Below are 27116 nucleotides of genomic sequence, written 5' to 3'. Positions count from 1 at the left end.
CCTCCAAGAGTTTTTGAAATGATTTTCATGGTACAATTAATTCTCAGACAACTCAGAATTTATTGCAATATGTTTTGAATCAAAATAATTCTGGTGGTGCATGTGGCATAGATGTATTTTTTATGTAAAAAAGAATTTTAATTTTTTTTCTGTCTGTAAGGTATACTTGCTTGACACTTAACCTGTGAGAAACTAACTGAAGGATTAATATGATGCATAAAACCTGTATTCAAAGATGGGAATCTGTGCACATTTCATGTGGAAAATTGAAGTACATTTTTTTCCCCCTGGCTTTATAATGGAAATATTTTACAGGATTTCAGCTTGATAATTTACCTAATCTGTGAACAAGTATTCTAAGACTCCTTATATGAGTGCAAATTGATACAGAAATATAATTTTCAAGTCCTATGTTCACACTGAATTACATAAATAATTAATTAGTTTTTCTGTGGCTTAAGTTTCATTCTTTTTGTAAGGTATCAGCCAATGTTTCTTTTTTCATCCAGAAAAATGTCATCAGATACTGTGTTTCCATAGAGAACTATAAGGCTTTCAGACAGTGCCTTTTTTAACTACTTAGTATCCAGGAAGTACTGGAGGCAAAAAAACTCCCAAAGTATCCAGCTTTCAGTTCCTTTTGGGTTGTGGTTAACTTTCTTAAGCACGTATTTTGATGGACCAAGGCACATGATTGCTGAGCAACATAAGCATAAGTAAAAATGTTAAAAATTTAAAAATTGCAATTTAAACTACTGCTTGAAAAGTTCAAGTGTGACATATGTGACAATTTTTCCCTGAAGATGCTGTACAGTTAATATATCCTGTTAAAAGGAGACTGTCACTGCCCTTTGTTGAGAGTCATTCCATGACAGGGAGTTCAGTTAAATCTTCTGCTCGAAGCAGTGTGGACATGGAATTCAGGTGAAGTTGCATAGGACAGCCTGCTCCAATGACAAAGGAATCATTCTCATAGTTCATTCAAAGGTCCCATGATCTTTATCTGCCTTCTGATCTGTCTTCTTTTTTGCCTTCTTTTCGCTTTCTGACTTGTACCATGTACCCCAAATTGGTGTCACACCTTCTCACACTGATTTCCTGCCTGAACATCATTAACCTGTGCCACCTTCTACTTCTCTTTCACTTCTGCTGGTCCCTGTGTTCTGGTGAATTACAGTTCCCTCTTGCTGCCTTTTCTGCCACTGTCTCTGTGTTTGATAGATGTTATAGCTGCAACTTATTGAAAATGAAGGTTTTCTGTTCTGGGCCCAGTCTCATCTGGGTCAGGATCAATAATTCAGAGAAAACTGGCTGTCGTTTCAATAGCCTCAGATATTCTCAGTTATCCATATGCAGCCTTGGAAGGGGTGGGAGCATGCCTACTGCCAGCAGAACTTGGGGAGATTTCATCTGTTAAGCTTTGAGGTAAAAAATTAATATATATGAACTGTAGCTTTTGTCAAATCTCAGGGTATTCCTGCGTGTGGGAAGATTCAATGAAAAATGGTAAATAGACACCTGACAAACAATAAAGGAATGCCTGACACATGCCAAAGTTAATGATAAATAAAATATTAATTTTAAAAAATTAGCTGACTTTCCCCTCTGTTCCAGAATAGAAACCCACTTTTCTCACCTTGTTACCCCTCTTGATGCAGCAGGATGTCTCAGTTGAAGTTGTTGGCAAGTTCCTTTTCATGGGAAAATTTTCAGGGCCAGTTTAGGCAAAATGTTACTTGATCTCTTCTGGTCAGATGTAAGAAGTGAAGCAAAAACTGTTGCCAGTTTTAGATAGGTCTGTATGTTCCAGCTCAAAACAGAAGTGCAAATCTGTCCAATTTATTTTTCATGGTGGAAGGCACATTTATTTGGATCTTTCTTTGTTTGTCAGATTTAAAAGACACCTGTATAATAATTTAAGAACAGCACCACAGTCACAAATGTTCACTGTCATCCTGCAAAACGAACTGGGGAGGTTGTGGAACTGCATGTGTTTCTCAGTCTACTTTTACATAGATGTACGAGCCCAGATTTACAAAGGGCATATGTCGAATCAGAGAATGATTTCATTTGGAAGGCTCCTGGGAAAGTAATTTACAGTTCAGTTCCCTGCTCAAAGAAGGGATAACATTGAAGTTGGATTCTATAACTGATCTAGGCAATCTGTTCCAGTGATAAACTCCTCTCATTCTGGATTTTTCCCACCTCATCTCCAATTGGAACTCTTCTTGTAGTTATTTCGGACTCCTGTGTCTTGTCCTTTTGTTCTCTGCATTCTCTGAATGCTGAGTCTGTTGCCAACTGTTCTTTAATTCCACTCCTTTTTAAATAGTGAAAGATGTTACCATGCAGCACTATAGCTCTAAAATGAAGTGCCAAGATCTTAGCAAACATAATTTATAAATCTGATAAAGCTTCATAAATCTTTACTAAATAGAAAAAAAAATCAACCCCCAAGAATGGGATTTATGGAGATGAGTGTAGTCTTGCAAAGTCAGGAGGAAGAAAGTGATATGTGAAATCCCAGTTTTCATCCAGATTAATGCAGTTGTGTTCAGCTCTTAAATATGTGTTGTCTATGTGTTGTGGCCATAAAATCCACTCTTAGATATTACTCTTCCTATTTAGAATGCAGGTTTGAGACATAGTGTTTCTCAATTATCAGTACACTAGTAATAAACCAGTTAACAGATTAATTAATCTGTTACATATCACTAGAAATCACAATTCTGTAATGCTTTACATGGTTGTTATTTCATGTAGTTACTGAGTTCTACCACATTTTTGCCTATAAATTGCACACAAATATTATTTATTGAATTGAAGTTTTATAACCCTTCACTTTAACCTCCTACCCTACTTCATAACAAATTTGCAATCCTGTCACTATTTTAACTTTTTGCTACAAGTTGTTTAGATACAGAGCTTGTAGAGAGGCCACTGGGTTTCCTAAGGGCCTTCCCTCTGGGACCCTGGCAGCCTTTATTAATGAAGGATCTCAGCTTCATTATAGTCTGTGGATGCCTGCACTCCTTTCAAAAGATCTGCCCTCTCTTGGTCTTGAACTGCATTTATAAGTTTTACTTATTTCTCACATTTCTAACTTCTTGGGTTGCTGCTCTTCTATATCCCTTTCCCTGCCCACTTCCCTTACAAATAAACAAGCTGCCATTTAAATACTCTTTCCCATTGCTTCAATTTGCAGATTTGCAAGTCTGCAAATTGAAGCAGACATCTATTTGCAGATTTCATATTTCTAAAACCTGCTCCTTGACAATCTTAAATTGTGTAAATGATGTTGTTAGATGCTGGTGGATGTCAAAGATTCTACACATTTCAAAGATCCCCAATACTGCCTTGCAGTTATCTGCTTAATAGCAATTACATATTCTTTATTTTACATATTCTCTAAGGCATGTCAGTCTACTTTGGCCTTTTTTTCCCCTCACCTGGTTTTAAGTGTGCTTTATCTCTGTTTCACTTTCTATTAGATCTTTCTTGGTTCATATACAAATGGCCATACATGGTTTTTCTCGCTCTGTTTTTTGCTCATTAAGTGTCCTGCTTGCCAGAGAGCTGGGTGGGCCAGCTGGTCCCTGAGGGAAGAGGAGCCAGGTGCTGAACATGACGAGGTGGACAGGGCAAAGGCTCAACAGTGCTGTCTCAAAGCTGGCCCTGAGCAGAGGCAGCCAAACCTCCAGGAGATGGGGGGCTCTTAGCTCCTTTCCAGGGCTGTCTCTCAGGTGTTCCATCAGAAATCATTGGTTTTGGCAGCTTCTGATAATCTCCCCATTCTTCTGCAGGGACTGTCCAGTCCTCCATCAGAACCTCTTGCTCACAGCATCAGTTCTTCTCAGATTAGGACCAGATGCTTTTCTGTTTTTTGAAAAGGTGATTAAGCATTAACTCAGATTTAAACAGTGGGCTTTTAATTATATCTGGTATATATATTTGCATCTTTTGAGTTATTTATTAATGATCAATTCTGATAATATTACAATTTACAAGCCTTTACAAAGTTTTTTAAAATGTGTTTATTTCTGTTTATTTTAGTATCTCCGGAAGCAATTGGATTCCTGTCTGCAGTCGGGGTGTTCATTATTCTCATGCTGCTACTTTTCCTATATATTAATAAGAAGATGTGTATTGAAAATGTTAGTGGTTTCCCAGATCTCGATTCAGGATACACTACAAGAAAGAATTCACAAGATAAACTTTGTAAGTATCTGACATACAGTGTACTAAACTTAATTATAAGAATGCACATTTTTACCAGGATGTAGCAACACGACAACATTGGCTTTTCCCGCGACTGCAGTACTTGAAAGGAGCAAACCTTTGTATCCACAAGCCACGGAAATTCAACAGCTATGTAACCAAAGAGTTTGCATTTACTTATGGGGAGATGCTTCTCTTGCACTCAGAGAATACTCGAGCTTATTTTAAACATTCCATAATTTTGTATAATTAAATCTTTTTAGGTAAATTTTTGAATGGGATTATTGGATTTTCACTCAGCCTGTTAAAATCCTTCACCACACTTTTGGAAAAGGTCTTGTTTTTATTCACCTGGAAAATAATTTTAAAGATTAATTTTAGTGATATCTTATATCTGACTAACACCTTATTGAATATTTTTTAATACAATAAGGTCTTTAATGATCATGTGTAATGAAAGAAATTAGACCTTGAAAAAGATATTGAGGGTTGGTAAAACAACTCTTTCTACTTTTGTACTGTGAAAATTGAACAGGCTTTGTTAGCTGACTTGAGAGAGTCAGGCACCAAAAAACAGAAAGTGAAATCGAAGAGGCCTTCTTCCCCTCTACCTCTCTTAAAGATGGAGCTAAATTTTTATTTTCAATTTTCTAGGAAGCAAAAAAAAAAAAAAAAGAAATTTTCTGTCATATTAACTTTCTTTTTTGCTATAAAACAAGTCTTGATATTCCAAAGTATCTTACCTTATGTAAAAGACAACAAATATTTGGGGTGAAGAAGTCTCTATGATGTGTGTTGTGTTATGTTAAAAACTTGTTTTAGTGTGACACTGATGAAAATTTAAATGTCTCACAACTTCTTCTTCACAGGTTAGAATAGGAAAAAAAAGTCCATCTCACACAGTTGTCTTGTTTTTGAAAATAATGAATTTTATTATGGCTAGTTGATGCTGCAGTTGATGAAAGACTATGGTTTTGCCGGTTGATTGTGGCTTCAAGATACTTATTTAGCTGTTTTCTTATTATTTGCAATGATTATTGAATGAAAAGAGAAAAGCTGCAACTTCTCCTGGTAAATGTATTGATTTTTGAGATAGAAATAGCTCTGAAATTGAAGCTGGAGAAAGAGAGATGATCAGTTTGTGAAACAGAGGACCTGTCAGTATTAAGAGCTGTTGCTGAATAGGCTGGACAAATGGCGTTTTTTAGAAACCTTCAGCAAAATCTGAGCCTTCCCTCTGTGTCTTCCCTGGTGGACACGCTCAGTAGTGCCGTGGATGACCTGGCCAGCGTTGTTGGTGAGGTTGGCTACTCTGTAGCTGACTCAGTGACAGAGCAAGTAACCAGCATGATCCATGGCCTGCGGGCAGAAGATGAGAGCTCCAAAACGCAGAGTGATAAACCTGCGGAAGGCAGAGAGGAACACACACCCTCATTAACTCATTCTCAGGAAATTAATATGAAAACTAAAAGAGGTGCTGCAGAATACAAAGAGACTCATAATTCTAATTCGTTAGATTTTGTAAAGAAAGGAACAAGTCAAGTTGGAGTATCTGACCATGTCTTGAACAAAAATCAGTGTCATTTAAGAGGCACAGATCATAATAATCCTCTCTGTGATACAGAAGTACCTCAGGATTTGAAGACTGTAGGAGGACCTTTTAAAAGGGAAGTAGTAGGGGGAAATGAGTGTTTTGTAAATGATAAATTCTTGAAGGATAGTAACCTGAAAAGCAAAAAACTTACAGTGGAGCAATCTATTGAGGAGCAAGATAATTGTTTATATGCAGTATCAGATAATTCTAAGAATCGCAAGCATAAAAAAATCAAACCACAGTCATCTGGAGCTGATTTTGAAGATTCTGATAAAGTGCACAGTATGAATGTTCCCCAAGATTTAGAAACAAAGCTTGTTGAAGTACAGAAGGAGAAATTATCAGATTCCAGCTTGAAGAAGATGCACAATGACCATCCTAGTTGCCTTAATGAAATCAAAGAAAAGAAATCTGAAGTCTTCTATGACAGAAAAAAAAAACCCATCTCAAAGGATGAAGGAAATTTGTCAACTGCAATTGTGAATGAGGGTAAAAGGAAAAACTCAAAGAAATTAGAAAGAGAGCTGTGTAATAAGAAGACAGCAGGAAAAGGTGAGGAGTCTGTCAGCAAACTGCATTCTTCAGCCTTTCCTGAAACTTATGATAGTTCCTGCTTTTTTTCACCTAACTTAAACCTTTAATAATAGTGTTTCCTGTCAGTGAAAGTGCCAGGTTTGTTTCAGTGCTTCTTTTTCTAATTATGCTGATATTTCTTGGAAGTTAATTACTTTCCAAAGTATTACTTAAAGAAGCTGATTAATAAATGCCTTTTCTATGTTCTAACTTTACTCTTTCTCTGTACAGTTTTTCTTGCCTTCTCTGCCTTGTGTGGCTTCTGCTGAAAGTTAAAACTTGTTCTGTGAAAGTTATTTTTATTTTGTTTCTTTTAAAAGCATTGCATAAAATGTGCTATGACAATAAAATGAATAACTTCTTTTGCATTTACATTACAGTAGATCTTAAGAATATTTCTGGGATATGTGAGATAATGATTTCAAGACACAATGAGAAATGAGAAACTCAATAAGAAGTGGCAATTATGCAATTTTAAGTATAGAAAGAAGTGAATGAGGCTTGTCTTAAAGTTGTAGTCTTAAAAGAAAACCTGTGTGTTGTTTTTATGGATGCTTTGTGTGCCGTCTTCAATATCCAGTCTTGGTGTGGTAAGATAATTGCAATTGCAGTTTGTAAGGAAAAAGTAAAACCTTGCAATTTTACATACTTTTGCAGGCTGCATAGTAAAATTTTAGAAAGCAACACATGCTTTTCCAGAGGTGCTAATTCTGTAAAGAAATTAATGATTTTCTAATAGAAACCCATTTTTTTTTCCTTCAGTTGTGTGTGTTTTCCTTATCTGAAATTTCAGTTATCTGCTTTGTTGAGTTTTGGTTTGGTTTTGTTTGGTTGGTTTTTTTTAGTTTGAATTAGGAGTGTTTTCCATGTTTGTATGGTAAACTATGATCTTATCTATTTCTTTGCATGATAATAGATTTGTAAAGTATATTCTCTCAAAAATGGCATTTAGGGTCCATAATAAGCAAATTAATAGCTTTCAATAGGTTAAAAATTGCTCATGACCCACGTCAGCCAAATAAAGGAAAGGTTTTGCTATGAACACAAATTCTCTTAGCCAAGTTTCCAAATAAGGTATAAAAATTGAATGAAAAGATGCAAGCAAAGGCATTAAACTGTGAGATTTTTTTTTTTCTTAATGTACCGGAAGTTACGTTTTTTCTGAGAAACTGAAACTGATCTGCTTTGTAATTAAAAAAAAAAAAAAGGCTTTGCATGGATAGCTTATGTTTAAATTTTGAGGAGGTTTTTAAGTCCTCTGAAGAGGTCTTGCTTCATGACTTCTAATAATGGTATGCATTCTCATTCTTTTATGATAGGAACAGGGGAAAAAATAAAAAACTGCTATCACTGAGAACTTCTGGATGCTTACAAAAGTCAGTGTATTATTAGAGACATAACTTTCAACTCTTCTTACAAACATGTTGCTGCCATGTTTTATACTATTCCATTCTTTATGCAGGCTGATTAATGAACCTGATTTCATATTTGTGAATACATTTCTTGTAATGTTAAAGGAGGCACCTAATAATCATGTCTGGCACTGTACTTTAGGCCTGGTATGCTCTGCTTTAATTACAGTTGTGGGAATCTGTAGAAGTTTCAGTGTGGCAGGTTTCAACTCCTGGAGGGCTATATGAAATACCAAATTTTACTCTGTGTTACAGCAAAACACTTTGAGATTCCTTTTTCTGGGCAGCCTCTTGCAGTGAAGGCATTAGCCAGAACAGATCCTGCTTGGTGTGATATTTTCAGTAAATGATCACTGAAATTGAACTTGCTTTATAGCCATCCATAAATGGGAAGTACCATATCTGCTAGAGTTGAAAGATCCAATTTACTCCTTAGAAGCCTTTTAAGGCACCATGTTTCCTATAATTAGTAAAATAAGTTGTTGTACACATTATGTGTAGAACTGGTAGCCCCACATCCAGATAAGGTTTTCTGGCAATTTCCATTTCAAGATCTTATTACGAATTTTATAAATTGTGTGCCATGTTTGGAAGAATTTTGAGGAAATTAGGCATTCTTTCCATCTGAGATCCTATTGTTTTGGTTTCTTCCTAAATTACAGTTTAAAATCTTTAACTGTTTCCAAAAAATAGGTTATGCAAAAAACATGCTGGATATTTTTGCAAAAAAAAAAAAAAAAAAAAAAAAAAAAAAAAAAAAAAAAAAAAAAGAAGTAGATTTCACCTCAGCTTTACAAAGATGCTGTGACACCTTTGTGTATTGGAATATGTGCTTGAGATGTGGGAGAGCACTTCTCCCATGTCAGAGATGCCCATGGTCTTCTATGAAAAAACACCTAAGTTTGACAAAGCTGTAAATTTTTGGAAAGTTTGCTTTTTGAAAAGACATGGTAAACACTTCTTATACTTTGCTTGTTAAATTCACTGACCATCCCATTTGCACTCATATGCTTCATTGTAGGGATTGAAGAGCAGAGCAGGTCTTACCCTGCCTTTGATACTTGTGGTTACTGATGGGCTCTGAGAGTTTGAACAGAAGAATTGAGAATAAATACATTCTATGTGAGGACAGAAACTTCCCGAACAAATAGGACCCAATGCACATGGTAGATTGGGATTTAAACTAGGAAGGGTGACAGCTATGCAGAGAGCTGATAACTTCATATGAAGGTGCAGAGACTAAAGGTGAAAGACCAAGGTTACATGAGTAGTTGGTTAGGTGCAAGTAAAGACATTGGGATTGAACAGCCAAAGAGAATAGAGGAAATCACCGTAAGAAACCAAAAGTGGGAGCTTGGAGCAAGAACTTGGAGTATGGGGCTGGGAGACTGGAACTTGGCATAGAATTCTACTTGAATTTAACTTTCCAAAAGATTTCATACCTAAACTTGCAGCAGAGGTTTTTCTGTATGATTACCAGGGAGCAAAAGACCTCTATGGGAAGTGATTCCTAAAAGTAGGAAGGACGGACCTCTGTAGTACTAAGGGTCAAACACTTGACTGTAAAAGAGATCTAGGTGGCTGGCATACAATGAGTTAATTTAACTGGCTGACTTTTGAATAAGCTGAATCTCTCTTTTAGCAGGAATACCCAGCCAGAGGAGTGAGACTGACTGGGCATGAAGACAGACACTTAGGGAGTGGAAATGCAGATCTGGAGCTGAGTGCATAAAAACAGGGAGGGGAGAAGCGGTTGTGTGTGGCTGGATAGCATGTTAGACAACATTCCCCCAGATTCAGGAGCTGAGAAACAGCATTATGGGCATCTCAAAGCTCTGCTGGTAATGGAAATGCACTGGCAAATCATATACCATAGGTTTGCTCTCAGAGTAGAGGTAATGCTGACTTCTGAGCTTACATGAACTCTCATTGCCTATTCGAGTCTGAGATCTACAGAACCTCTGCAGGGCATGTTAAATTTGAACTTTGGAAGAAGGGAGGAAGAAATCTTCCCTTTACAGAAATAAAAACACAGCTAATTTTTGATTTGTGGGAGGAAGTTATGCTTGAGATGTATTTGGAAAACATTGGCCACAGGAGTAGGCACTACAGAACTAAGAATTAACTAGATAGATTTTTTTTTCCCATGTAATTTTTGCTGTTGCCAGATGTCTGCAGGAAAAATCTGCATTAATTTCAGTTATTGAACAAGGAGCTGTTTATTGTAAGTGAAATAAAATTGTGCATGCAAACATCTTTCACTAGCATTTTCCCATTTATTATTGTGAGTTTAAACACTACTGGCATAACTATCCTAAAGATGATTTTGTTTTAGGCTTCTTTTTATAAATCAGTTTCATTTCTATGCTATGCTACATGCTCACAGCAAATATCAGCTGGGAATGTAGGATCAGGAGCTGCTTGCTTGGTACGTAAGGTATCCAAATGTAATATTGCAGCAGTGTTGGATTTACTTTTACTTCAAGAATGTCTATGTGCCACCTTACATGAATTGATCTGTTTTCTGTTGAATAAGTGTTAGTGTGGTTTTCTGGGGCTTAATGATCTTTCAGGTCTTCTAGAAAGTGAGAACAGCTCTCAGCAATTACAACATCACAATGCTTGTAATTACAACAAGGTATTTTTAAAATATTACAGAAATTTTAATTGAAATGGCTTAAATATCTTCAATGATAACCTCTTATGGTTATTTTCTTGTATTCTATTTTGAGCTGTAGTCGATTTGCTTTATTTTATTCAAACAGACAATTCTTATATGAGTAAAGACCAGCATGGTTCATCATCTGAGAGTGAAGATGAAGCACTTGGTAAATATCATGAGGCCTTGTCTAGAACCCAGAGTTCCAGGCTGCCAGTGGTGGATGGCAGACAGCAAAAAAACTATATATGGGAAACCAGACAAAAATATAGTCCCCTGTCTGCAGAATATGATGGATACAGTAGTGAAGCCTCAATAGATGAAGGTAAGAGTGATTTAAAAGCCTTCCTTTTATTCCAAATTTCAGAAATGTGTTCTGGATAAGTAAGTCCAAGATGAGAGCAGCTTGACTAGCAAATAGTCAATGTCTGCAAGAAATATCCAGACACCTCTTATATTAGTGCATGCTCAAAAAAAAAAAAAAAGAAAAGCACACACTTGTATACATTCTTCCAGAGATGCTACAAATGATACAATATCTTGCTAAGTTTCATTTAATTTTATCATTATTCATTTCATTTTTGGGGCAATTTAAGCTGTTTTGATTTAGGAAGGAAACATGGCAACTCTTGCTGAATTTGTGGTATTATAAATACAAAGAAGACATGTTATTTCTGTATTGATAAGCTGTTCTAACAGCAAAGTAAATGGAATTGGTTATTGGCTACAGTGCATATGGTCATTGCAGAGTGCATTGCTGGAATGTTCTGTATCTTTTCTTCTCTTGAAATGACACAAAGAAATTATTAGAAAGATTAGATTAATGTATTTTTCCATGGTGCTAAAAGTTGGATTTAAACAATGGATGTTTTCTTACATGCTATATATTTCTTGATTTTAAGTTGGGATGACAGCTTGATGTAGAGGCTGAGAATTCTGCTGTCAATATTTTGTCAATATGCTTTGTGTATTTGAAAAGAGTTGTGTGAGAACTGTGTCCATAGCCAGTTTCAAGCACGAAAAGTGAACTTTTCTTGGAGTTAGGTAAAACTCATTCTGATACAGGTACTATATTATAGTAAGGTATTTTTTGTCTTCCTTTAGTATGGTAAAATGTAAAAGTTTCTTAGTGTTTGATGTCTTCTAATAAAAAGTGGATATATGTAATTAAAAGATATTTCACCTTAAAAGTTCTATACCATCCAGAAGGGCTTGAAAAAGTTTACAGTTTCTACATTTTTTTGTATATAATTAAATTATGTAAAAGTCTGTTTGCTGTTGAAATTTGAAGTTAGTATACGGTCATTCATGATTCCGAGCTAAGACCTGAAGGACATGAAGCCATATTTCAAGTAAGTTGCAGAGTAAAAGGATTCTCTGTTGATCATCATAAAATTCCTTTCTTTCCTTTGCTGTTAAATTGTAGGAAGGCAGGTAGTCTGAGTTCCAGCAAATAGTGAAGGAGATGCAGAGGTGAGATCAGGTGGTAAAAACCGATCCTTGAGCACTGTGATGGAGAAGGAATAGGGATAGTAAAAGTATGTTTGGTTTTGAAATCGACTGAGATCTCTCAACAGTGTTGGTGGAGGGAATATGAAAGGCTTTTTTATGGCTTTTCTCCCTGTTGGGAAAGAATGATGATGTATATTAACAGGAGATGGAAAAATGATTAGCAAATAATACCAGATATTAATTATACAAGAATTACATAGGAAGACTTCTTTCAGATATCTAGAATAAGGTATTTCTCTTTCTGCAGACTACTGAGGCTAGTTGTTGAAATAGCCATAGTTATATGACATTCCTCTTTTTATTTTGTAATTGCTCTGATTTTTTTATCCAATCTAGTTCTTCTTCTCAGTGAAAAGCCCTGAGTTCATCTGAGCTTTTTACTTTGGCCCTATAGGATTTAAGCTTCAAAGGCGTTGTGTTAGCCTTTATCCATTTTTTTTTTTTTAATTTTTATGATTGTGTTCCTTACAATCCTTTTAATTCATCAGAATTTGTATTTACTGATACAAAATGGTATCTGTAAATCCGTATCAGGATTACAATATAAGACAAAAGAACCTTTTTGGGAAGTCCAAATATTGCATCCAGAAAGTTACAGTTGTTACCTCCTCCTCACTTTTTGCTATTCTTCTATTGCTAAATATATCTGTCACCAGGTGCTATTCCTTTTCTGTGCTCTCACCATTCTGGAAGCAGGCTGGATATAAATGCCATTTTAAAATTTATTGTAATGAAAGAGCATTCAGTGTTTGGAAGCAAAAAACTTCTAAAAAAAAGCTATCAAAACATTCTAAGTTAAAAACTTAGATTTTTTTTTTTAACCACATACTTTTACTTGCACAAAAACTTTGTCAGTATTTTGCTTTTGCTGCTACTTATGAGAGCATTCCCTTCCCACATTTTACAAGGAATGGAGAATAAACAGTGTTATTTTTTTGACAGCCTGCAATCATTCTACACCGTATGTTTGGCAAAATGCTTGCAAATTAGAGTCAGGAGTTTGTCTCATTTTATTAATCCATTATTCTCAACAAAATTATGTTCAATCCTGTTAAAAAAAAGTTTTGGACATGGTAGCAGATTAACTACTTAACATTTTTCACTTCTCAGTGACCTGAAGGTGGCATGCTGGAATAATTAGTGTCAGTACTTTTTATGTTCTTCGTAAATTACTTCAAAGAATCTTTGCACAATGATAAAAATGTTTTAGAATAGAGGAAGAGACAGTGTATGCCTTATGTGATGATCATTGCAGAGGGAAAGCTGCCCAACATAGAACTTTGATGGAGAGAGGTGAAAACTTCATGAAGAAGGCCTGCAATCAGAAATAAAGGAGAGATTGTTACTACCAAGCTGTTCATTTGTGTTCAGAGAAGCAGTTCACTTAACAAAAGACATTAAAAATCTGATTTCAAGAGGGAAGCATCAGCATTCCAGATGTTTCAGTGTGATTTTTAAAAATGCAAAGCTTTACTGTTCCTTAAACTTGCAAAAAATCTGTAGAAGACTTGATGCCATAAGAATGCTGATTTTTTAAAAAATACTTGGCTTTTATGGGTATTGAATTATTTTTATAAGAAGTGTAAAGACAGATGATCAAACCATTTCTTGACTCTTCTGTGGAACAAGCAGTGTGTTCCTATGTACTTGGTTTAATATGAGAAAAAATTGTCAGTGCATTTGACTTTGTGTGCTTCTTTTTTCTCATATGTGCTTTTTCATTTCTACTTCTAAGTCTTTAACATTTTGGCTGTGCTTCCATCGTAAGGCACTGATCAGTCCATATGTTGAGCATATAACACTTGATAGTGTTAAAGTGAAGTGATGAGAGGACAGAATTAATTTTTGTCTCACCTCTGTTTTCCTCCTGCTCATTGCCAGTAAGGCAGCCCCTGATCATTAAGAATAAGAACAAGGGGGAGTGGTTTTAAGGAGGTCTGGAAGATCTGCTCAGAGAGAGCAGATTTAGATTAGATATTAAGAAAAAAATTCTTTTCTGTGAGGGTAGCAAGGCACTGGAACAGATTGCCCAGAGAAGCTGTGGATGCTGCATCTCTAGCAGTGATCCAGGCCAGGTTGGATGGATTTCTGAGCAACCTGCTCTAGTGGAAAGTGTCCCTGTCCAGGGCAGAGAGGTTGGAATGAGGTAGTCTGTAAGGCCCCTTCCAAGACAAATCATTCCATGATTCCATGACTCTATGAATTCCATCAAAGATAGAGTAGTATGAGTAATGAAAATGATACGTAGTTTTCAGGAAATTTTGGATTTCTCTGCTGAATTTTCTCTTCAGCAGCTGATCTCTCTCACATGTTCTATTTCACAGTAGTGAGCTGTGTGTTTTTAAAGGAGTCAATAAACAGTTTTACTGATAACTGTTTACTCTGAACTTGTCTTTTTAAATTCGTTTGTTTAGATGTGTGTGTACTTGACTCTGCATACACAAAATCTAACAGAGAGACAAGAACATAATCTTGTCTTTATTAATACACCCTGTATGTTTTGCTTGTCTTGCTAAAAACATGTTTAATATTAATATGTTTACATCATTCAGACCACCAAAATGTCTGAATGTATTATTTTAAGGTTTGCTTGTTATAAAGTCTGTAATTAGTTTATTACAGACTATTATGTCTTTTTTTCTGGCTGCATGCCTCTAAAAGCATCATATTCTGAAGGCTGAAAAATTGTGTTGTATGTTTTCATAGCATTCTTCTCTCCTCTAGATGGCCATATTAATCTTTCTTTTCAGCATATTTGTATCGAACTCACATGGCATTTTGTGTAATGTTTTTAATACTGAAATGAAGAAAGCTATATGCTCTGCAGGCTTTGTTGTGTATTTTCATGATGGAATGTTCTAGTAGCACTTTTGGTAATTCTCTGCAATTCAGGACTTTAAATTTCATTTACAAATACCTGCTTTTGGCCAGCATCTGACATAATTGATATATTTGTATTGCACATTTGATGCATTTAGATTTTTACATGTTTTACATATAGATACACAAAATGAAAAATAAATTACTACTGTGCTTGGATGCAAGTATCTCTATAGACTGTAAGCCATTGTAAATAAAAAACTTTTGCAGTGAACTCCTCATGGACAGGCTTAATTCCAGAGTATCACTAAAGGAAAACCTAATTCAATGCAAAATCAAGTTGATGAGAAATGTCAACATTAAAAGCAAAATGGTACAGATGTTTACATCTGAAATTTTCAACTCTTGCACAAAAGACCAAAAGTTTTTAATCTAAGAAAAGAGAAACCTGTGTGACTACAGGATGTGTGGCTCAGTCTCTGTGCTTAGGTCCAAAGTTCCAGGGTCAGCTTGAAATTTGAAATCTTAATTTTGCCAATAATGTTATTTTTCTATTTTCTAATATTATCCAGTAAAGTATGGATACTTGCTGGAGTGACCTCTTTTTCCTGTTTTCCTGACAAAACTTCCTTTTAGGTTTTTATAATGTGTATCCTACTTATATTATTTCCTACCATTTCAGTGTTGAATATGTAGTATTGTCTTTATGTGCTCCAACTATTTGTAATATTTTGGGAGAGGGGATTAATATAGACTGTAATATTTGCACATTTATTTCAGAAAATAAAGAATAAAAAATAAGGGGGGGGGAAGCAAGGAAAAACAACTCCATAAGATATTTCTGCTAACAAACAGTTTATGAGTTGAAATAGGAAACTAAGGGATAAGGAAGTGTAAAAATTTTATATTTAAAATTGGCATTAAAATTGGCAATCTTTGTATTTCATGAAAGAAATATTTTTTAGTGTCTATATTGAGATTTTAAATGGACCATACCTTCTTAATAACTTGAATTTCAAAAAGACATACTGTATTGTATTGAATTGGCCTCTTTGTGTCCAGTAGTGGCTGCTTCCTCAACTTTGAAAAGTCAAGCATTATACTGACAAGTTGTTCTGGTTTTAGTATCTCCATAAGTGTCATAGGCAATATATTTTCTCTAAGGAAAGTGTCGCCTAAATTCCTAAAAACTGAAGTTTTAAAAATTTTTTTAATTGAAATTACATTTCAGTATATCCTATTGATTATATTTTGAAATATATTGAAATCACAGTTTTACAGGCAGATGTCAAAAACCATTGATGGGTCTTTGTTTCTGAAATCAAGATACTCTGAATCCCCTGAGAAGGGTAGAAGAGGAGAAGAAAACAGTTTGGGTTTTTTCATACTTAATTTGTGATGTACTTAAAGCATTACCTCTTTAACAGCTATGCAAAATTCCTGATTAGGAGCTAGCAAGGAGAATTGATCCCATTTTGAGGCAAAATAAGTCACATCATGAAGGAAAAAGTAAGCTCTCTTGCTTATTTAGCATACTTAGAAATACTTTATTTAGCTGTAGTTTACCAGTTCAGTACAACTACAGGTTCCATCTCCAGCCTGTTTTAAAATCTTTTTCTAACTTCTCAATTGGTAAAGCCCCCTGGCTGAAGACATGTTATTTCTGAGATTGGCCCAAGTGCCTTACATTTCACAAGGTTTTTTTGAAACATATGGAAGCACTAAAAGACGGCAGCGAGAAAACATAAGTTCTCTTAAATGAGAATCTGCTGCTCTAGCAGGCATATGCTACTGGATTTTATCCATCTTTTCCATATTGTGAAGGTAGAATATGGTTATTTTTGTAGTTTATCTTCTCCCCTTCTATTCTTCTCTAGGCTTTCGGCACTTTATGTTGATGTGTCTGTGGACATATGTTTGCCTTGTTCCTCTGTGTCAATCTTTGCACGTGAAGGCGACTGTTCTTCTGGAATCTCTTGGATCTAATTCTTTATGCAGCTTTTTGCCTTTTTTTTTCTCTCTTGTTAGTTTTCATGTCTCAGGAAAAGTCTCCTCACTGAATTACTTAAAGTATATATAGAGATCTCCTCATAGTATCTTTCCAGTGTAAACACTAAAAGCTCTTTCTCAAGCATCTCAGTAGTGGTATAGAGGTGAATCTCCCCAGTCTGTTTAAGCAGCCTGGCCATTTTTCATTAGTAAACACATTTTGTGAAGCAGGATCCTACTTCAGGCTTACCAAGCTGAGGTGGAAGCCTTTGGACAGGCTGAGAGAGGAGCAATGGATCACTCAGTGAATTCCATGATAACAGTGTTTTGCAGTTTAGATTCTGTTATTGCATGTAAGTAGATCTCTTTTCAAGCCAAGTGTGAATGGAAACTTACTGTTTGAAACTATAGAGTGAGGGCCTCTGTATGGCTGTATTGTCTTCAGCAAAATAAAGCCACAAAGTTCTCTCAAAACTTCAGACACTAAGAATTGCAGGAAAAAAATATGTCTGCCATGGAAAAGAATTGTGTACTGGTGTTCACACTGGAGGCCTGATAGCTCAGTTGAATACTCAGTCATAAAATAGTTATTTCTCTTCTTTTTGCTCTAATGGGCTTTAAAGAGATAAATAAGTTCAGTGAAAAGAGTATTTAGGAAAAAGGTGGCCGCACACTTTTTTCTTAGGTGTCTTTATGAGATTACCTGTGAGATTTCTCTGGTGTAACACCTATTGGAAGCAAATACTCTTTTTGTCCTGCAACTTCAGATAGGCTTAGGGTTTCAAATAGTACATCCAAGGTACTTTGAAAGGGTCTTTAGTGAAGAGATTTAAGACAAGTCTTAAGACACCTTAAGAGCAGCATTTCTAAATGCTTCAGAGTGTATTTTGAAGGCTGAATCTTGTTGCAGCTGTGAATACTCCTGATTTTCATACTCGTGTATCTTATCTGATAGTAATTGTGTACCATCAATTCATGTTATTGATATACTTTTTGGAGATTCTGGGGGATTTTTTAGTTACAGTATTTCTTTAATTGGTCTAGCTTCCTTATTCTTGTTTTTCTATTATATGGGCATCTACCCCTGACATTTTTTATTCTAGGAGTAATTGAGAATCTTCTTGTAGTGTACAGGAGAGTGCGGTGATGCAATACTAATTATACAAAGTTCTGATTCCTGATCATGTGTGTTTGCCTCCTGTGGTTAATTGAAACAAATCTTCATTGGCTCCCAGCCCTTAGAATTTGGAGAATGACAGTATCTTGTGATTTTGAAGCTTCTAGGGAGTGTGGCTGTTGAATCCATTGCTATATCAAGGGAATATTTAAGGATAGTTTTGTAAAAAAGATACTTTTTAAATTCAAGGACATGCAGAATAGTGTCTAACCTGATTTGCAGTGCTTTCTACTTAGTGTCTGTGGTGCTGTGGGTTTGGGTTTTCTTGTGTTTTTTCTTTAGCCAGGTTTTTGCTTGGGATTTAGTGGGATTTTTCTGAGTTCCAAAGTAGCTTCCTAGTGCATTATGACAGACCTCTATTGTTCTTCTGTAATAGTGGAAGACAGTTCTCTTAAGTGCTTGAAATTATGATGCGTGTTTCCACAAAATATACTCAACTGATCGTTGCAGAGACTAAGGTGATTTAAAGATTAACTCTTGCTCTGTCTTTTATTCAGTTTTACAGAATTCATATGTTTATTTTCCTTCCCAAGAAAGTATAACCCTTGTCTTGGGAGAAGTTCCTGATAGAAAGGACCTTTTCTTGTAAGCAATTGGGCTATGATCATGTTGAGGTTAGCTTCTTTACGTGTATCAATAGCAGACATGCATAATGCTTACAAATTCTTGAGTCCTGGAATAGGCTGAATTCACAGATGGGGGTAGAAAGTATATGTGCAATTCAGTATTACTCATGGAATTTTCTTGAGGAATCTTATGAAGGAGGCAAGACATAAACAGGGATTGAAATGCAGAGGAGATCTGTGTCTGAGTTGAAACACACATTCTATTTGGAATAGAATGGATTTACATTGAGGACTTGTGAGTTTAAAAGCCAGATAGGTAGTATCAAAGTCGTGCACAGTCTTTTCAACCAAAGGAAGCACATGAAAATGCTTGATAGCATGAATTTGGGTAATTCTGAAATCATGGGTTTACCCTGTGATGAGCAGCAGAGATGCTGGGGAGAAAAAGATGCTATTTGAATATGAATATCATCTACTGCTGAGAGAAGAAACCTAGTAACAAAACTTAGAGTTAGGGATGATGACAAGATTTTCCATAGGAAAAAATTCTCACCAACTTAAAAGAGGAGGAAAAACTGTCTTCCAATGGGAACGGGCCTTTTCTCATGATGTGTGCAAGTGAGCAAAGCAATCTCTCAAATTAGGTTCCTCCTGCCAGCATCTTGAATTCTTTGAAGAAATACCCTTGCATTGATGTGAAGGCTTTGAAGAAAGTCACCCCTAGCAATATGATATCTCTGAAGTGATGTAAATCATGCATTAATGATAACAAGAAAGTTTTCATTTTATTGTAAACTTACTCTTTTAATACCTCTCTTATCTATTTGAATCTGGAATTTATAAGATCATTAACCTGGAAAAGTTCACAGACTGCAAAAGTGACTGGAATAGTTTATATTTAAAATAGATGCTCTACATTCGTAAAATCTAGAACTGTTCTGTGATATAAACACAACAGATAGTACTATATCAGCTGTAAAGATAATTTCCGTGATGAACCAAGTGTTTTTGCTGATTCTGAGGGCTCATGGCTCTATCATGGAAGGAATGACTAAGAAACAAGATTGAATAGTAGACTGGAAATCTCTGTGTAGACATTATTAGGTACATTGGGAAAAGGAATTTTACCCGGTACTCTACTTACCTCCTGAGAATAGTCATGCTGCTTAATTAGCACAATAGAGCGGTTTAGGCAAATATGAGAAGTAAAAACTAGAACAGCTTTCATAGAATGGAATAATAGAATGTTTTGGGTTGGAAGGGACCGTAAAGATCATCTAGTTCCAAACCCCTGCCATGGCAGGGATTCCAACCACTAGATCAGGTTGTCCAAAGCCCCATCCAACCTGATCTTGAACTTTACATAAGAGTATTACAAAAGAATGGCTGACCAGTTCTTCCTTCATAGCAGCTGTGGATAAATGGAGCATTTTTCTTACTTTTACAGGTTAAAACCAGAGGATTTTTAACTCTAGTCTGAAACTAAAGTTTGTCTTTCTCTGTAGGTTAAGGAGAGGTTACCATTAGGACTGTTTGTTTATATTCTGAGCACATAACATTTTAACCTTCCCTTTAGTAAAAATACATTAGGGGTTTTTTTTGTAACTGAACTGTTTTTCTGTTTTGTAATGTAGATTATTTTCCTTATGCATATGTATAAGTTTCATAGACATGCTACAACTATCTTGTAAGTATTCTCTTGGAATGGTTTAATGAATATTTTGTCCTTATACAAGTTGAACAGTATTACCATTTTAATCTGATAACATGTATTTTATTGTTAGGATAACTATTTTCATAGCTACTTTGAGTATATTATTGGAGACTATATTGTATCTGAGTAAACAATATAAAATTGTGTCTGTAGCTTCTGTGGAGGCAAAGATCTGTAATTTGTTTTCTTGCAAAATGAGTTCTTATTTGCTATTTGGAACGCATGCCTTATGAAGTTATCCTAAATTTTTGGATTTGTTAGAATATTTTCCTTGGGGAAGGGGTAAGCATGATATGTTATACAACTTGAAGTAACTTTATTGCTTTGTGTCCTTTTAGTTTGGGTCAAGCTTTTGGTTTTTTGGGGTGGGATTGCTTTTTGCAATTACCTTTCCTCCACTGTATTTACAAGCTGGAAATGGATCCTTAGCTAATGTCATTGCCATGCTTCTGGTCATTTCAGTGCAGCTGGAGATTATCTGCTATGAAGGAATCATGGTCTCATGCAAGCACATAGGAAACCTTTAAGGGAAAATAATTATGAAAATTCTGATTCTGGTCCTTTGAGAGAAGCTAGCAGACATGGTTAACTGAGTATAAGATTTTCTTTGTGGTCTCACCTATGCCCAATTCAATTAAAGCTGATCTTTAAATCTGTAAATAGGAAATCTTGCTGCATTCACCTTCTAACCACTTAGTAGTTCAACAGCATGTGCTTTTGTGTATATATCTGTACAATTTGCTTGAAAAAAAATACTAATGACCTAGCTCTCCATTTTGACCTTTGATTTCAGTCTTGTTGAACCATTCTTAATTTTTGTCCTTAAAAGTATTTTGTAAAATATTTTCAATTATTGTGATTTCCTAATTGTTTTAATTTTTAAAGAAGTTTTATCACATTCCTTTGTAAATATATCAATTTGCCTTATAAAGGTTAAAAACTAGATACATTTTATTCATGTTAAAGTCACACCCAGCTTATTTAAAGGCAGCTTTGACTTAAGAGTTGCAAGCCTGAGGATATTGATTTGAATTATGCATGACTGTCTGGTATGCAGTTCCATTAGCCTGCTGGATGGATAATGTAAACATGTTCAGAATTTTAAGTATCCTATATGAGCAGCAAGTTAAAAATAGAGCTGATAAGAGCATGTGTATCTGAAAAATCCAAATCTTGGAGAATGAAACTACAAAAGGATCATGTCTTCAAGAGGCTGACTTCAGGTGTGACTTTCTTTCCTTTGAAACTGCTCAGCCTGAACAAATACAGCTGACGTGTGTGATTTGAACGGTGACACGATTGCTGTTGGCTGCTGCAAAGCATTGACATCTGTACCAGAAAACACACTCACAACCAAAAGGCCAGGCCCAACCCTGTGGCCTTTGGCCAAAAAAGAGGGGTTTTGTATGTTGTGGTTTAAATTGGTCAAGATTTACTCTAGGGATCAGGCTAATTTCTTCACATCTTCTTGGAAGATATGATTTGTAATGCTGTTTGATTTTGCTCAAACTTTCTGTGGCTTTCTCTTCATGGTTATATCTGATCAGTTGTTTGATTGATTATCCCTGTGTTCTGCTCAGTCAGTAGTTAGGTAGCAAAAATAATGACTTCTGAACTTTGCTCTTAAATCCTCAGCACTGTGCTAGTAAGATTTAAAAATAGTATTTTAGAATTTTGCCCAAGTTCTTCCTGTGCATTTAATAGAAAAAACCCACTACTCCGGAGTGAAAAGTATGATGTCATCTATGTTACATTTTGTAAAGATTTATTATGTTTCCAAGTGTTTCTGTTGCATCTGTAGCATTTGTGGCAATTTGGTGAATTAAATGAAAATTTTAAAAAATCCCACTGCAATTATTTTCTGATGTGATCAATACAACATCTGATTGATACAAACCAGAAAACTGGTCTAAATTTGCATTAATTTTTACCTACCTTCTCAAAACTATTTTTCTTGGAATCCTTTGTATTTGGCTTTGTTAAATGCTATACATAATGCCAGAATGGAACTATTTTTAGGTTATAAGAATGAGAGAGAATAATGATGTCTTTTCCTTGGACTTTACAATTTTCATTTACTTACGTCTTAATAGAGCAATAATCCCATGAAAATTTGCAAGCGTATGTATGACTTAAAAGCTGTTGTTGTTGATGACATTGATTATACTACTCTGTTATATTTTTTATTTTCTTCTCAACTCTTAGTTCATGAATTTTATACCCACACAAAAATGTGGCCAGCAGATAATTAATTCTTGGGTAACACTGGTAAAGTTGGAAAAGATGCTTGGTGTTGGTGATCATTTTCCCTCTTAACTGAGGAATAGTTCATCTGTTAAGAGACGGGCATCTAATGCTCTCCTTCAGAGACTCATCATCCTGCTATTTGAGAATAGCTGCTCTCTTGACTGTTTTCAGAGCAAAATTCCCTTCACTGGCAATAAGAAGCACTATTCCCAATCATTTGCTTGTCCTGGTGCCATTTCTTTCCTCTCAAGAGAAGGCACTCCAGAAGAAGAAAATCTTTTGAAATAGCAACAGTAGTTGCCATAAGTGTTAAAGGCAATCTGTTGGCCACAGAAGTTCAGGGAACTACTGTGGCAATTTCCAGAGAACTTCAATATTTTGAAAAGGGAGAACTTTAGAGAGATAGTAACAATAGTAGTTATTTCTCAAAAAAAAGACTACTTTGCGCTTTAACTCTTTTCAGAGAGGACTGAGGGAATCTCTTGTGTGTTTTTGTGCCCAGTGAAGATAATCCAGGAGAATATTATACAGAGGAGAAATAATAGCATGTGTAACAGTGAGTGTAAATAGCTTGAGAACTGAGCCATTCTGTAAATATCTGCACTGTACCAGATTCTCTTTTTTTTTTTTTTTTGTAAGTGTGTAAGTGGTACTGACATAAAACTGCAGAACTGTAATATTGTGGTAGCACATACAACTTAGCATAAATGTAGCAGTCACTTTTGAGTTCCTTATCCTTGTTCTCTAGCTTTTCTAGCTTTTTTCTTTTAAAAGAAGGATTCCAACCACTAGATCAGGTTGTCCAACCCAAAAAAAAAAAAAAAAAAAAAAAAAAACCCAAAACAAAAAAAAAAAAAAGAGATTTAATTCTAGTTGAAAGTTCAGTGTAAGAACATTACGTGGATTTTTTTTGTCCCCAAAAGGAAGTTTGAGACAGTTAGAAGTTAAATTTAAGGTTAAAGGAAATACAGGGAAATATAAGTCTAACCTACATTGACACTGTTAGAAAAATTGAACTATTTAGTGTTTCTTTGCTTCATAAAGTAAAGAACTTTATGGAAGACTTGTGGAAAACTTGCAAAATGATACCGTTGTTTCATAGTACGAGCAAGGGTAAGAGCCTGGGGTTTATGCATCAGTGTCTCTGGCTCAGAAATTATACTTCAAATTCTCTGTATTTTAAAGCAGGGTTGGGCCTGTGGATGTGAAGAAGCCAAGTATGTTTTTTTTTTTGTTGAGTGTTTTGTTGTAATACTTGGAGAAGTTTCGATAACTGAGGAAAAGAGGCAAGAGCAGCATTTGTCTACTCAGTCTTCACTGTCTTTCTTGCTCTTAGTTGCCACCATGACACACATTTATGCAGTTGTTGTCTTTCAAATGACTTAGTGCATTGAAAGTTGGGAGACAGTTCTGAGTCTGAGTCAAGTTTGTATTACAATAATTTGTTTTTCCTTCTGGTTATTCCCCTTTACTTTTCACACAAATTCAGATTATGCTATCAGCACTTGGTTTTTGAATACTGTGTAAATTTTGCTGTCTCAGTGAGAGTCTTTTGTTTTTAAGAAGAGGTCAGAATACAAAAAACATAATGGGAAAAATCTGTTTAACTGCCCTCTTCTACACTGAATAAGTACAAATTATTCCCAGATTGTTGGAAAGCAATCTGCATTTGAAAATGTCCATAAGATATTAGTATAAAGAGGGAGTTAGGGGAGTTCTATTTATTCTAGTTTATGCATAATCTCAGAGTTGCATGTAGTGTTTCTGCAACTCCTTTCAGAAATGCTCATTGAGATTTGCCGTGTTTTACATCTTCTGTGGATGTATTGATGTAGAAACACTTAACTCTGTCAACTCAAAATAAGCAGCGAACTCAAAATGATCATGTATTCCCATTTTCATATCCACCTGTTTCAGTGTTGGTCAAATTAAATTAATTTATGTCTTTACCTTTTTTTTCCTTTTGTTTTTTTTTGAGCAAAAGTCCTGGATTTCAGACAGAAAAAAAGCCAAAAACCCTGATTGTTTACTTCATTACAAATGGTAGTATATGGGTTTTTTGTTTTTTTTTTTTCTTTTGGGGTTGGGAGGGGAGATGGGGGTGGGAAGAGGAAGGCAAACACTTGAAGGGGTCAGATATTCATCCTGTATAGATGGCTTAGATTCCTACTGTGCCAGTTTTCTGGTGTTCGATAAGGCACACAAAGCAGTTGTGGGAGAAAGCATATCACTTGTATCCATGGTAACTCGAAAGATACTTTGGAACTCAAAGAGCTGGAATAAGCCAGAGTAATAGGTCTCATTATAAGGGCAAAATACATAAAAGGTTCAGGCATATGCTTTTAATTAGTTGCCAAAAATAGCTGGAATTGGGGATGATGCAATGAAACAATAACTCTTGGTGTTAGAAATGAGCAACACTTGAAATCTAAAAGATGGGCTCAGATGAAAGCCTTTATCTTACCATCTTATGGGTATTCAGTCCATGAATACTAATAGGTTTGCAATGGTTTCTTAATCATGCTTAGGACATGAGAGTGCACACTGATAAAAGCTCCTGCAAGTCTCACATGACTGTAAGTTTCTGAAGTTCCATAGTGATGTTAATTCTCATGGCTGTGATGCATCTTATGAATAGTATGTGCAAGGCATTCTCTGCTGTCTCACAAGGGCTCTGCTTGAAAAATAAATGTAATGTGTGCTTCTGTGTAGGGATAACAAACAAGTAATTGAAAATGAAGATTAATTCGAGGTTAAAGATCCAGTATTTTTCAGAATAAGTCACTTTAATTAATTTTAAAATAGGAAGGTAGGTGTTGGGAAAAAGTGTGAAAACCTGAATGGATAGACTAGAATGGAATACCAGAGAACAAAAATAGGCAATATATGAAGTACAAGACATAGGATATATGAAAAATCATTTTAATAAAAACATTTTAACACTGTGAATAATTTTGAAGTTTTCTATTTGAACATCAGTGTTTGTAAGGAATCCATCTTGTATTGCAGTGCAGTTCTCCACATTATTTCCTCTGTTGCTATAGAAACTAATTCTAGTGCAGCTGTGATCGCTTATCAAAATTCTAATGTTTCAATAACCATTTCTTATTTTGAGTTATTTAAATAGCCTTGTCTTACTTTGAATCAAACTGCACATTTCATCACTGCTGAATTGTTGACTGGTCAAAATGTTAATGCAAAGTGATGGCAAATGCTGTGGGGTTGTGGTTTGGGTATTTTTTTCTTTTTGCTATCTAAGCTATCTTACTTATTATTAAAGTTGGAATAACAAGCAAATTAAGGCTCTTTTCAGTTGTTAAATTTCAAAGGTCAATATTTGCTGTCTAACATCAGCATGTCTAACATCATGCACATCACTTCCTCACTGTAATCTTAATTATATTTAATATTTCATAACCCTTAAATGGTTCTGGTTGCTGGTACATGACCATGTGGGGGTGTGTGTGTAAATGTATATATGTGTGTTTAAATATATGTGTGTGTTTATATTTATGTGTGTATATTTTTAATATGCTTTTAATGGAAAAGTATATGTCTTCACATTTTCATTTTGCTGAAATAAATTTTTCAATGATAATATAGTAGAATGGCACCAGTTAGCAAAGTATTCTGGATCTCTTTTACTGCTTGTATTATTTATTTCTTTGAAATTGGGTTTGGGGTTTTTTTTCATGCTGGTACTGGTGGGTTTTGGGGTTTTTTTTTGTTTGGTTTTTTTGGGTTTTTTTTTTTTTTTTTTTGTTTTTGTTTTGTTTTTTTGGGGGTTTTTTTTTTTTTTTTTTTGTTTTTGTTTTGTTTTTTTGGGGGTTTTTTTTTTTTTTTTTTTTTGGCTGGTTGATGGGTTTTTTTGTGTGTTTGTTTGTAACAATGGAAGTGCTACACTGGAAGGTCATGTGTATTTAATGCAGGATGCAGCAACGTTCTAATTGTGAACCATGTTAAACACCATTCCACTGAATGTTTTCAACTGTAAGGCTAAGATCTAAAAACTTCACTGACACCAAATTACGAGGAAGGGTGTGATGGTAACTGGCCTGGAGACATGTGTTGCATATTTCTGCTGCTGCAGCACAGCTACCAAAATGTTCTTGTAGTTTCAGGATAATCACTGACTTTCTAATGAGCGTGCACTAATTTCATGTAGAGTGAAATAAATAATTTTCAATTTTGAAATTATCATACAAACATTTTGCAGCTGTAGCTGTCAGTCTTTGATTACTAATTAACTGCTCTGCACCACCTTTAAGTCTCTTATTTGGCAAGCAGCACCAAACAGTAATTTAAAATTAGGTATATAAATTTTTTCTAGTATAAGAAAGGTCTGTCAGAAAACCTTGTGATGGATAGGCATATTTTCACTCTGTGCCAGTGGCTAGTAGCTTTATTATTGTGAGTGTAAGACCATGACAACATGATTTTCCAGATAGTGTTTTGGGAAGTTCACTGTGTTGAGAATGATTGTTCCTGGATTGTTCAGTGCTGCTTGTTTGGGTGGATGACATGGAAGAGCAGTTCCTCTCCTGCTGTTTGCTGTGGGCTGAAGCATCGTGCTCCAGGTCTTTGGAGCCCTTATGCAGCTTGGCCACTTTTTTCTCATCCTCATAAGCTCTTGCT

General features: G+C 35.3%; 1 protein-coding gene across 1 annotated transcript in view; it reads left to right on the top strand.

Annotated features, from left to right (window-relative positions):
- SYT14 (synaptotagmin 14) overlaps window positions 1-27116 on the top strand; it is a 79249-nt gene that overhangs the window by 22110 nt on the left and 30023 nt on the right. Inside the window, exons 3-4 of the mRNA XM_041413594.1 lie at window positions 4054-4218; window positions 10563-10781. Coding sequence (XP_041269528.1) covers window positions 4054-4218; window positions 10563-10781 — 384 coding nt within the window. The remainder of the gene's footprint in view (window positions 1-4053; window positions 4219-10562; window positions 10782-27116) is intronic.

The sequence above is a fragment of the Onychostruthus taczanowskii genome, unplaced genomic scaffold (genome assembly GCF_017590055.1).
Source record: "Onychostruthus taczanowskii isolate IOZ18803 unplaced genomic scaffold, ASM1759005v1 scaffold42, whole genome shotgun sequence".
In the NCBI taxonomy this organism is placed as follows: domain Eukaryota; kingdom Metazoa; phylum Chordata; class Aves; order Passeriformes; family Passeridae; genus Onychostruthus; species Onychostruthus taczanowskii.
This window is presented reverse-complemented; position numbering and strand designations above follow the sequence as displayed.